Source organism: Poromitra crassiceps (genome assembly GCF_964638095.1).
Source record: "Poromitra crassiceps genome assembly, chromosome: 6".
NCBI classification, from domain to species: domain Eukaryota; kingdom Metazoa; phylum Chordata; class Actinopteri; order Beryciformes; family Melamphaidae; genus Poromitra; species Poromitra crassiceps.
The window spans coordinates 24,926,295-24,939,578 of NC_139627.1; the positions used below are offsets into that span (position 1 = coordinate 24,926,295).

Genomic DNA, 13,284 nt, shown 5'->3' on the forward strand with positions numbered 1-13,284 from the left:
GAAATTCAGTTGAAATGAAGTGTGTCCTCTTGCAACAGTCTCAGATGTGTGGTCCTATAGAGTGACAGGATATGAGTCATCTGTATGAGGGTTGTCACAATACTAGACAGGAAAATATTGATACTCTATACCATTTTCGATACCACCGGGAGGGGGATACAATACTCATTTGAAGCACTACTAGGTGCGAACGCTGTTTGAACACAACCTAAACAAGGTTACATTAGAACAGCTGTGAAGCAGAGTGACATACAGCAGGGATACTCAACTTGCTTTGCCCGGGGGCCACTTTCGTGAAATGATAGAAGGCCAGGGGCCAGTTAATAAACAAACAATATACATTTTTCTGTAGCAGATTGTAGGTTTTTGGGGTGTCAGCCAGAGTTTAGTCTGACAATGTTGTGCACGCAGCACACCGGATAGTTAGTTAGGTTAAGTTAGTACATACATAAGTCAGGTGCACTGTAAAAAAAAAGAAAAAAAAAAAGAATTGTGTGTGCAATTCCATCGCGGGCCGCACAGGGGGCGCCCGCGGGCCGCATGTGGCCCACAGGCCGCCAGTTGAGTATCACTGACATACAGTACATACATTGAGTCGTCCCATGCTGTTATACTAAATATCATCACGCATGGAATGCCTCTTGTCTTGTCTTGTCCAATCAAATTGTTCGACCGGATATAATGGTTGTATAATAAGAGATGGGATCTTAAACAATGGAATCATTAAATGTCTCAAAAGCAGCCGCTTTTAGATTGGCATCAGAGGAGAGCCAAAAACAACAAAGTATTCTGATTCTGATTATAGTTTGTATATCATCAGTGTCTGGCACAACCTTGTACTCCAAATTTCCAACTTCATATGGCGGTGTCTCCTCATAGATGCGTGGTCAGCGTGGCCCTACTGACATAATTTTAGTAACGTTTTGTGGGCGTTCCCACACAGACCGACTGTAGCTATAGGAAATAGGAATTGAGGAAATCTAGATGATTCTTCCTCTTTTGCTCCTGATTTTTACATTTAATAATACATACTCAATGGTGAGGGTAGTCCCCAAAAACTTAACAATGTGCCTTCTGTAAAAGATCTAATGGGTTTGGCTCCCATAGAATAAGTGTGTACAGGGATAGCGGAACGCATCTGAACTTGGGGGGGCCGGGGGGCGTGTCGGGGGGCGTGTCCCCCCCGAATCTCGGCAGCGCCGAAGAAAATTTTATGTTTTTTGGACTTTTATCCATATTTAGAAGAATATTTAATTTTAAATTAACATTAGGATTATACTGTTGTGATGTCATTATTCAGTATCTTCTCCTTTTCTATTATTAGTATTAGTATTAATATTAAATACTGAGTATCTCATGAAAAACTATTAATATTGCATCTTTTGTGTTTAGCTCCGTCTCACAGCAGGCCCGGCTCCAGAACCAAATTACAGAGGGGGCCTGCCCCTAGCTTGGGGGGGCCAAGGGGGGTCCGGGGGGATTCTCCCCCGGAAGAAGATTTTGTACATTTTAAAGCAGCTACGAGCAACTTTTTCGATTGTTATTAAACAGTATAAATTTAATATCAATGCATCACATCTTACCTCTAATAGTCGACGAGACCAAAGCCGTGTGTATCTGAGATTGCTCCCTTAGGTGATTATTAAGTCTATAGTCTGTCTAAACTCGCGCCAACAGGGGGCTCTCTAGAGCGACCGGACCGGGTAACCCGGAAGTGAAACGCGGAAGTGAAACGCGGAAGTGAAACGCGGAAGTGAAACGCAGCTGCCTAGCAACATAACATAAACAATGTGAACGCCACGCATACTCGCGGGAACATCTCTCGTTATATTCTAACAGGTTTTTGGAAGTTATTTTGTGGTTATGGCCGAAGTGGCTGCTGCAAACCGTTTCATTTCACTTCCTGATCTGCCCTGGCTACAGACACACTAACACTGGCCGATTCACTCGGGGTTCAAGCGAGACTACTCTGCGTTGCTCTCGTCGACTATTAGAGGTAAGATGTGATGCATTGATATTAAATTTATACTGTTTAATAACAATCGAAAAAGTTGCTCGTAGCTGCTTTAAAGTAAAATTCGTCAAACTGGTGCATTTGAGAGCAAAAGGAAGAGGCTAAATCTATGAGGAACTACACACATCTCTAATGTGTTGTGACTTTACACATAGGCCTAAACAATTAATATTAAATGTATTTACACATTGTGCACAAATTGCATTCATTGTGACAAATTTACAATAGTTAATTAATATCCAGCCAGAATCATTGCAAATGGAGGTTCAAAGTAACAGTTAGCAATAGCATTCAGTTAATCAATGCCTAATGACAGCCAGATTCCGTTTTAAACTTTAAAACAGAAAAACGGAAAAACGTTTTTAGCACACAAAAAAAAAAAAAAAAAAAATTGAATGGGGGGGCCAGTTTAGGGAATGGGGGGGCCCGGCCCGGTCAGGCCCCCCTCCAACGCCGGGCCTGTCTCACAGCATTGTAACATTGTAGTGCAGCAAGAAAGGAAAACTACTGTAAACATTTGAACCACATTTCTTGTTTAGAACCTATAGCTAGCAACATCGCCATCTCCTGAAAAACATTAATATTGCACCTTTCTTGTGGCTACATCACAGCATCTACTGAAAAACATTTATAGTGGATCTGACTTGTTTAGTTCACTTTAGATTCACATCACATCTGAAAAACAACCAGTCGAGTGTAATAAGTAAATGAGGTTTAATTGTAAAAAAAAAAAAAAAAAAAATCTAAAAAAAAAAATAATAAAAAAAATAAAATAATAATAATTGGTAACTGAAAAGTACCCGGGCCGCGGCCCGGGTGGCCCGGGCGGTTCCGCGATCCCTGAGTGTGTAGTATGTTATACTTCCTACTTCTTGTTCCAGGTCTGGTATGCGTGCCAACGACCTGACATGACCTCACCAGTGACCTGACCTCTAATGAGGAAGTCCCATCCAGCAGAGGGAACACACCACAGACACTCTTAGCCGTATTTGGAATGGTTCACTGAACTTCACTCATTCATTCACTCACTCACTCACTCAATCACTATTTCCTATATAGTGTTTAATAATGTGGGGTTGTAAAAATCTGACACTTTTTCTCATAAAATGTATATTGTGTGGCGTTCTGGCGTTACCTTTTTTATTTTGTGTGGTAATTATTAACAGGCGTTGTCATTGTCAATACAAGCTGTTGATAAATGACACAGTCAAAGCAGCCTGTTAGAGTTCATCTTTTATTGTCATATTAGGGAAGGAAGTGAAAATCATAAATCATACAGGTACAGAACAAACATTTTCGCCAGACTGTAAAGACCAGTTAAGACTGTGATTTTTACCATCTTTAAGTTGTCCCAGACACATTTTCACATCGTGGAGAAATTGTTGCAAGCGGGCAGCACCCTTCAGCTTTGATTTCCAGGGCATCTACTGTAGGGGAGAACCAGGTGTCAACTGACTTTGTTCTACAGACTATAAACGACTATAAACAAAGTAAAAAAGGAAATGTCCACAGGGTACACTCTATATTGCCGTCCTGTGCTTTCGCCCAGGGAGGACTTCCAAGCCCTTCCTGGGTGAAACATTGTTTGTTTAAAGGAACACTCCGCCCATTTTCAACCAGCTTTGTATCATTAGAACATCAGTAGTATATCAGAAAACTGTAAACGGTTTTGAAGTCTGTCATTTAATTTGACAGTTATTGAGTGTTAAAGTGTGGACCAGTGACATCACTGGTCCACACTAACTCAAATAATTAACTCATTAACTCAAATCAACTCTCAATAACTGTCAAACTATTCATCATTCATCTAGTTTGACAGTTATTGAGAGTTGATTTGAGTTAATGAGTTATTAATTTGAGTTAGTGTGGACCAGTGATGTCACTGGTCCACACTTTAACACTCAATAACTGTCAAATTAAATGACAGACTTCAAAACCGTTTACAGTTTTCTGATATACTACTGATGTTCTAATGATACAAAGCTGGTTGAAAATGGGCGGAGTGTTCCTTTAACTAGGGCAAATAAAGCATGAGTAAAAGTGAAAGTTGACAGAAATATTAATACTCAAGTAAACTACATATATTCCCAAAAATACTTTAGTACAGTACTTACTACTGTAACAAAGTATTATTATTTCATTACATTACACCACTAGTCCTCCATAGTTTGATGTACTGTAAGTTTTGTATGAACAAAACAAATGGGTTTCTGGGACACAGTGGAGTGTGAAGATCGGAGTGGAACCTTCTGGCAATCAGCAGACTAATCATGAGGAAAGGCCTGTGTGTGTTTCCTGTTTAGCTCCCGCCCTCTGCCCATTGTCCCCCTGTCACTCAACACGTGCTCCCAGTAGATGAGATTCCCTCTAGACTCCCAGCTAAGGAGCGGTGATGGTGGGCAGATATTGTTCCGTTTTGGGTCGCCAGAAGGCTCGGAGCTCCAGGTGGAGCCCGACTGGCAGCCATGTTAGAATCCAGGGCCTGCCTTAGATAGTCCAGGCGTTTTACACCAAAATTTGGGTCAACGTCTCTCTAATTGCAACCACTGAGATATATGAACACAAGCAAACTCAATGGATTTTGTCTCCTCAATATGTTCTGAATGACAGAAAAAAAAGTCACAAGAAATCCTATGAGGGGAAAGTTTTGAAAATCACCTACCGGTAAATATGATCCTAGCAGTCTTCATGGCGCTGTTGGGATGTGCATTTTGGGCGACTGAACGGGAGTAGGCAAAAATCCCATCGACTGCCATTGTAGCGCTAAGCTGTTGGCATTTGAGGGCTCTACCACGGTTTGTACTGCACGCAGATTGAAAATAAAGCCTTAAACGTTTCTTGTTTTAATATAGGGAATATGGCAAATGGCCTAAACTCCCAAAAAGTTGGCCTATCCCTTTAATAGTTGACAACTAATCTATAATTGCTTAATTGTCGTAGCTCTAGAGACTATAGAGGGTATGCACACACCCACTGGAACACGCCCCCTCAATCGGGAATGAGTGTCAAAATGAGTGTCAAGTTCCTCCCTGAGCAGCAGGTGTCAGTTATCTAGGCTGATTACTGCATTCAAGCTCAGTCTTGCTGTGACTCAGTGGGCGTGACCCCACAGTGACCTCTGCCTCTGTGACATCACATGCATACCCTCTATAGTGGAGGGATCTCCCTGATACTTGATTCTCAAACTACATTGGAAAAGGTGTTGAATTATCTCACACCCATTTGTATTTAGATTAGGACTTTTAATTAGGATTGTGTGTGTGTGTGTGTGTGTGGGGGGGGGGGGGTGTAGGAGTTTATGCGCTCATACAAGACTAAAATGACTTGTTAATGTGGACATTTCTTGCAGTGTGACTGGGACATGAGGTAGAGTTGGCCCCTATCCTGTATACACACGTAGCAGCTGCCAGCACCTAGTTTGGAGTTGAGTTGAGTTGAGTTGCTGGGCGTCTATTTGTGGAATGATAGAGTCATGTAGAAGACTGTTACACTGAAGGACTGGGAGATATATTCCAGCCTGACACGCACGCACGCGCGCGCACGCACACACACACACACACACACACACGCACACACACACACACACACACACACACACACACACACACACACACACACACACACACACACAGCACTAGAACATTGTGTTTTGTGGTCTCTATATAGACATGAACACTCGTCTCTCCTCTCTCACTTCTAAAGCATTTAGAAGATCAACATTGCAGGATGAATGAAGCCTCACTGTGCAGAACGAGACCGGGATCATTCTTTTATTAACATCAGGCTTGACTGAATCATTGCTTTGTTTTCTCGTTTGACAATCAAAATGCAATAAATAAATACATAGATATAAGTGTACTGAATTGTCATTTATTAAAATAATAGTATCCGATACCAGATCGGCCCATTGTCAGCGATACCCGATCTAGCTATTTGAGGCAGTATCGGACCAATATCCGACATCAGTATCGGTATCGGTGCATCTCTAGTAACTACATTCTCCAGGGCAGCATCAGACATGTTTTTCTCACAGAAGTGTATTTCCGGATCGGGCTTGATCTCGCCGCTTTTGCTGGTTTGGGAAGCGGTCATTAATTGAAGAGGCTGGCTGAGCTCAGGCACACAGACAGCTAGCATTTACCCGGACCGGGCCCAGCTTGGTGGGTTCAGAGTAATGGCTGGGGTTAGACCCAGAGGGGTTTGAAGGCTGATATTTTGGTATTGATGCTGCAGTTAGCTGGAGATTTTTTAATGACGATATTCACTTTCTTTGATGTGACCATTTTCACAGCGTCCTGGAGGCTTGGTTGACGATGGTGCGTTCCATGTACACTAGTCTCCCTCTCTCTCTCCCAGTCTTTCCTATCTCCCTCTACCGCCAAATACAAGCAAAATTCAGAATATATATATTTTCGAATGAATTGTAGAGCGTTGATTAGTCGATTCATTGATTATCCGATTGGCAGTTCTTTTGTAATCGATTAATCGTTTCGACTAATCTTTCTCTCTCCTTACAGTTCTTAAATTTGAATATTTTCTGGTTTCTTTAGTCTATGACAGTAGACTCGAGAGCCCTGCACGGGCCTCTAATCTAGGCCCAAGCCCGGCCCGGGCCATACATGTTTGGGCCCGAGCCCGATGTGAGCCCTATGGATAGCCTAACTTAAGCCTATCAAATCAGCAGCACTATACAAAAAAAGTGCATTAAAACACTTTGAACACCACAATGTGTCAGTTCAAACGTTGTGTCAGTTGAACCTAGGGTGGGGCCCGGCCCCAGGCCCCCTCAGGCTCGGGCCAGAATGCAGGGCTCTGAGTAGACTGATTCTCTTTGCGTTGTGGACAAAAGAAGACATTTAAAGGATGTCATCTTGGCTTGGATAAAAGTGATGGAAATTTCTCACCATTTTGTGACATTTTATAGACCCAACGACTAATCGATTAGTCGAGAAAATAATCATCAGATTTATCGATAATGAAAATAGTTGTTAATTGCAGCTCTAAATTAAAAATGTATTTTAATTCAACATGTTTCCCTCAGGATCTTATTCTTGCCAGGGTAGAAAAGCTTCTAAAAAAGTATTTAGACCTTGGACACCAGAGACTAAAACCCTCCATTGAGACCCAGGACAATGCTACTACTAATACTACAGTACTGATGATGATGATGATAAAAAGTAACTTATTCATACTTTGTGGAATCTGTTCAATTAGAATCGGTTTGGGTTAAGGACTTCCCTATAGACAATCAGTGTAATATGTAATCACTTGATGGGACGATAGATAGCTGATTTTCATTTATTTAATTGTATCTATTTACTTCAGTTACCTCTGTTTTCTCCCCAATAGACCTACTTGGCCAATTCCCCCTGCTGTCCTGGTCGTAGAGGGGGCACTAGTGCAATGACCAGGACACATACCCTTGATCTGGCTTCCCACCCGCAGACACGGCCAATTGTGCCTGTATGGACGCCCGACCCAGCCAGAGGTAACATGGGGGCTCGAACCTGTGACCCTCGTGTTGGTAGACGCCCCTGATAGCAGATATTTAATAAAAGTCCAGTGCAGCTGTTTGTTTTTACATTGTTTATTCCATGATGTCAGGCATGAGGGGATGAGACCGCTCCATTCACATCATTTGCGCAATACTGAGTTGGAGCTACGCTGTTATATCTCCCAGAGAGCTGAGAGCTCCAGCTGTTTCACACACACACACACACACACACACACACACACACATGTATGCACACACACGCACGCGCACACACACACACACACACACACACACAAACACGCACACACGCACACGCACACACACACACACACACACACACACACACACACACACATACACACACACACGTGTACGTAGATTGGTGTGATGGCCAAGTTCTAGATCTCCAGGAATCACAACATTAAGTTAAAAGGAAAAACCGTAGTGTTCTCGTAAGTTTTCTGTGTGTGTGTGCGTGTGTGTGTGCGTGTGTGTGTGCGTGTGTGTGCGTGTGTGTGTGCGCGCGTGCGTGTGTGCGCGTGTCATGGCACAGTGACCTCTGTCTGGACAGGCGTCAGGGTGGGCGCTTTAATTTCAGTAACCCACCCAAGAATAGACAGCGAGTGTGACAGGAGGGGAGATGGTGTGTGTGTGTGTGTGTGTGTGTGTGTGTGTGTGTGTGTGTGTGTGTGTGTGTGTGTGTGTGTGTGTGTGTGTGTGTGTGTGTGTGTGAGAGAGAGAGAGAGAGAGCGAGAGAGGATATGAATGTGTGAGGAAGGGCGAGTGTGTGTGAGGCAGAGAGAGAGAGAGAGAGAGAGAGAGAGAGAGAGAGAGAGAGAGAGAGAGAGAGAGAGAGAGAGAGAGAGAGCAGCAGAGAGTGAACAGCCAGTGAAGTCAGATCAGGGTTTGGCTCTCCTGCCGTTTGGATTACAGCGCCTGTCCCGTCCTGGGATCCCACTCTCAGCTCTGGGCAGACTGGCTAGAAATCACTGGAAATCACTGGAAATCACTGGAAAGCACTGGGGATCACCAGCTAGATGACAACACATTAGACAGGCACGGAGGATTGTTTCTTTTCTGCTGGACGGTGGCTATTTTAAGACAGGTGGTATTTCAGCAGTTCATTCGGCCGGTCGTGGATTAGCATGGAGATGAACGGACGCTCCATGCCTCCTTCCATACCTGAGAATGGGGAGGCTCCGGACCTGCCTCACGGGGAGATGAACGGGGGCCCCCGCTTCCCCCTGGGGGGGGAGGCGGGGGAGGCCGAGGTGCCCGTCTCCAAGTCCCAGAGGAGGAAGAGCGATGTGAAAGTCTATAAGGAGTTCTGTGATTTCTACGCCCGCTTGTAAGTAAACAGATGAGCGTGGTTAGTTTTATTAAAGCAATAAGCCCTGTGAGGCTGTGCTTTACAGTGATTAAAACATGGCCTCTTGGGGGTTATTGCTTAATTGGAAACCTAGCTCATTTCCTGTCAGCTATTGTGTTAGCAAACACTGCAACAGGAAGTAAGCCAGGGGCAATTTAGAATGTTTATGTTGTCAAGTTAAAACTGTTTATACTGGTGATATTAAATTATATTCATCCTGCAACAACTGTGATGGAGCTGGACTGGAGATGTAGAGATGTCTGCCTTCTCTCCAATACAATGGAACTGGATGGCACTCGGCTTGTGGTGCTCAAAGCCCCCCGAAAAATACATGTGGAAAAACTCAACAGCAATGTCTCGTTCCAAAAATCATGACCCGCTATCACGGAAAAATTACTTCTCCACAGGCCTTGTTGTGAGCAGTTTCATATAGGAACTATTTTCTTTTGACGGAACTACACCCGCTAGCTACTAGCAAGCAGCTAGCATATTTCGTTGGGCTGTTTTGGAACGTCGACGTTCGCGATTAAAACAAACAAACAGTAGGAACGTCTCCTATTGGCTGAAGGGACAGTGACGAATCCATCCGTCCAGAAAAAGTGCAACTGGTTTGAACTTTCTGTCCGTCAAAACGGATGAAAGTCTGCCGGAGACAGCCGCATCATCAGCACTGACCCCGGGTCTGAAACTGTCTTGTACAATCAATTACAAGAGAAATGTGATCCCTTTAGATCCATAGAAACGTTGACCCACTGTCACTCAGACTGAACTGCAGAGAGAGTAGATCAGGCCTCAGACATTTGGCCCGTTCAAACGACGTCCTCTGGCTCTGTGCTCTCTGGGCTTACTATAGTGTTACAGAATGTGAAGAATTCTGTCTCTTCCAGTAGCTGGGGCTTAGCAGCCAGTTTGATTGGCTTAAGCTGTGCTTGGTGCCATGTTTATGCAGGGATAGCTCCTATAGCCCGGGCCGGGCAGGATGGAGGACACAGGGAGGCTATTTTAGTGCCAGGGGGGAGTTTGTTATGCAAAGTAGAATATGCCAACTGGCATGCCAAGTATGTGTACATGACAGACAGGAAGGCTAAATATACATCCCTCCGGTCAACCCTGCTCCTCTCTGAGTGATCATGTGATCAAGTGTTGAATGGATCGGGACAACATTGTTCGCCTCAAGCGCAGATTTAGCATTTGACGTGTTGGGATGTGTTACCCTTGTTTTTTTCATAGAACTATGTCACCCTACCCGTATTCAATGCTATCTTGTGTACAAGTGTTTATTTATCATTTCAGTAGAAACCACAACTGATCCTACAGCAGCAGCCTGTTTGACACAGTGCCATTGTTTTCTTTGGTTTGATTGGCTCCCAATCAGAGAGCGTGCAGTGCACACTAATGACCAGCAGGGACAAAGACCAAAGCCAATCAAATGGAAGTAGTAACCGTTTTCTCTAGCAGAGACACATTTTGCCAGCATTTGGCGCTTCACAGGTGTTATTTTTTTATTGTATAATTGAAAGTCTTTTGAGCATGTCAAGTTAACATGTTTGAGCTGTAGAAAACACAACTGTGTCAAGTTAACATGTTTGTCCAAGTTTAGATGGGGTCCACCCGCTATGCCGACCACCCGCAATGCCGACCTTAGGTTTAGGCGTGGGGGTGGGAGAGGTTAGGTTTTGGGTTAGGGTCTGGGGGAGGTTAGGTTTAGGCATGGGGGGAGGTTAGGTTTGGCTTGGGGGCTGGGAGAGGTTAGGTTTTGGGTTAGGGTCTGGGGGAGGTTAGGTTTAGGCATGGGGGGAGGTTAGGTTTGGCGTGGGGGCTGGGAGAGGTTAGCTCCACCGACACGCTGCACGCCGCCTCGCTCAGCTGGTTCTGCTTGTGGGCTATCGGCATTGCGACCTGTCGGCACATAGATGCGGCACCGTTTAGATTGGAGTCAAAAAAGAAAAAAAATACATCAGGCTTTGAATATTCAGAAAAGAGTTATGTAAAGTGGCCAACTTCTTGACCACTGCTTTATGATCAGTATAACAGTGGAAACTAATGTTGGGATTAGGGTTGCAAAGGGGCTGAACATTTCCAAGAAACTTTGCATGGGAATTAACAGGAATTAACTGTAAATTTATTCTGATAAAAGATCCGCTAACATTGGACTTATCAATGCTACATTCTTTAATAATTTAGGTTTTTAATTTAGGTTTTGGTACCCATCCTTATCGATTAATCACTTAATTAAAATTGAGGATGTTATTTTTTTTTACAGAAATTCAAAGCTTCATTCGAAAACATCAATAGAAGCTTTTGAATGTGGAAAAAATTACATTCGGTACAGCCCTAATTACGTTATGTCTGTATCCTATGACAAGGTAAATACAGTTAGCATAAATTACCCCAACATTTCCGTTTCCAGTTCATTCCTGTTAATTCCCATTATATTCCCACTCATTCCCATGGAAAATTTCCAATTTTGACTATTCCCGGCATTTCGCAACCCTAGTTGGGATTCTTAGACTGCGTGTAAGTATAGTCAGTGGCTGCAGAGGTTTGCAGAACACACAGAGTAGAGGAAGCCGAGGAGAGGAGCCAGGCTGCAGGGAGCAGCTTTTTCTGACAGCAGTGCTGCCTGACAACCAGCCTCCATTTATAGTCACAGAGCCGTGTGGAGGGATCTGCATGGACGAACTGCAAACCAATCACACTGGCATTTTACATTTCTGAAAACCAGGGATATGTAGAATATCAACGTAAGTTTGAAACAAAACGGTTGGGTTTATGGTTTGGGTTAGAGTTAAATAACAATAACGTTAAATGTGACTTGAAAAAATGGCAAAAGACGACATTTGAGGACGTCATTTTGGGCTTTGGGGAAAAAGTGATCATCATTTTTCACCATTTTGTGACATTTTATAGACCAAACGATTAATTGATTAGTCGATAAAATAATTGACTTGATTAATCAATAATGAAAATATCTGATGCTTTTTTTTTGAAAACCTCTTTAGTTTCCTCCTTATAGGTTTAGTCTCTGGCTCACAGAAGGTGACAGAGAGGCAGATAGGAGGGTGGAAATGCCTCAGGGATGTATCGCTTCCTCCCACAAATCTAGAGACAGGGCAGGGCTGTCAGTGTGTGTGATATCAGGCCAGACTGGCTCTATAGAACAGCATGCATTAGATAAGAATAGGATCCAGATGGAAGCTGTGCGTTGACCCTCCATCTTGGTTCCATGTGTCAGTGTGTTTGAAATAGGGATGCACAGGGCGTCTGGGTAGTGTAGAGGTAAAGGCACTCTCCTACCACTGCGGAGATGCGGGTTCAATTCCCGGCCGCGGTACTTGGTCAATGGACTGCATTTTATATAGCGCTTTTATCCAAAGTGCTTTACAATGTGCCTACATTCACCCACTCACACACCGAGACCGGAGCAATGTGGGGTTCAGTGTCTTGCCCAAGGACACTTTGACATGCGGACTGGAGGAGCTGGGGATCGAACCGCCGACCTTCTGGTTGCAGTGGTTGGTGGACGACACGCTCCTTGCTGTCAGGTGAAGAGAAGCGGGTGACACATGTATCGGAGGGAGCATGTGCTAATCCAGAGGTTTCCAACCTTTTTCACACAGAGAACCGGTTTAATTCTGACAATATTGCTCCAGTGCGTACCTGCCAACACCCCCCATTTACCAGTCTCCCTATTTTGAACCCTTTCTCCCAGCTATAGCGGCCTTAGTTTTAAAGCCCGATTTCATAGCGATACAAATCAAAAATGGGTGTTTCTCAGGAGGTAGCGCACATAACGATAGGTTTACTGTGTTTCAGAGGCTGTAATGGCCTCAGTTTTAAAGGTACATTCAGCTATGTTTTTGTATTAAAATAAGTGTTAAATGGCTCTATATTCTGACAGCAATCACTGAAATAGAGTGTTTGGTCAGTGACTTGAAACCCCCAACCCCCCGCTGTCCTCTATCTCTCTCCTGTAGTCCTGCAGGCAGGGCGGACGTATCTTCGCTACCGTAACTCACGGATGGTGGTATTGGATTCGGGGTGAAAAAATACATACCTGTAGTCCTTTATAGGCATCGCGATCCGACTTTCTGTTTCCCAGAAAATGTAAACTTTTCTCTGATTGGATAAAAATTGGCGCCGACCTCAAACTATCCAATCAGAGAAAAGTTGACATTTTCTGCTAAACGGAAGGTCAGATCGTGATGCCATCAAAAAATTATATGTATTTTTTCACCCCAAGTCCAACGCCGCCATCCGTGACTCTCTACGAGTTACGGTTGTGGAGATATGTCCGCCCTGCATGCAGGACTACAGGAGAGAGATAGAGGACAGCGGGGGGTTGGGGGTTTCAAGTCACTGACCAAACACTCTATTTCAGTGATTGCTGTCAGAATATAGAGCCAT

At 43.9% G+C, this 13,284-nt stretch overlaps 1 protein-coding gene across 4 annotated transcripts in view; it reads left to right on the forward strand.

Annotated features, from left to right (window-relative positions):
• Nucleotides 1–13,284, forward strand: part of LOC310779052 (LIM and senescent cell antigen-like-containing domain protein 1) — a 69,570-nt gene that overhangs the window by 28,650 nt on the left and 27,636 nt on the right. Inside the window, exon 1 of one of the 4 annotated variants that reach the window (XM_083639549.1) lies at nucleotides 8,661–8,856. The exons of 2 other annotated variants lie outside the window; for them this stretch is intronic. In XM_083639549.1, the coding sequence (XP_083495675.1) occupies nucleotides 8,675–8,856 (182 nt within the window). In that variant the 5' untranslated portion in view covers nucleotides 8,661–8,674. Of the gene's footprint in view, nucleotides 1–8,660; nucleotides 8,857–13,284 lie in introns of those variants that run through there. One more of the 4 variants, XM_083639546.1, reaches the window with a different exon arrangement.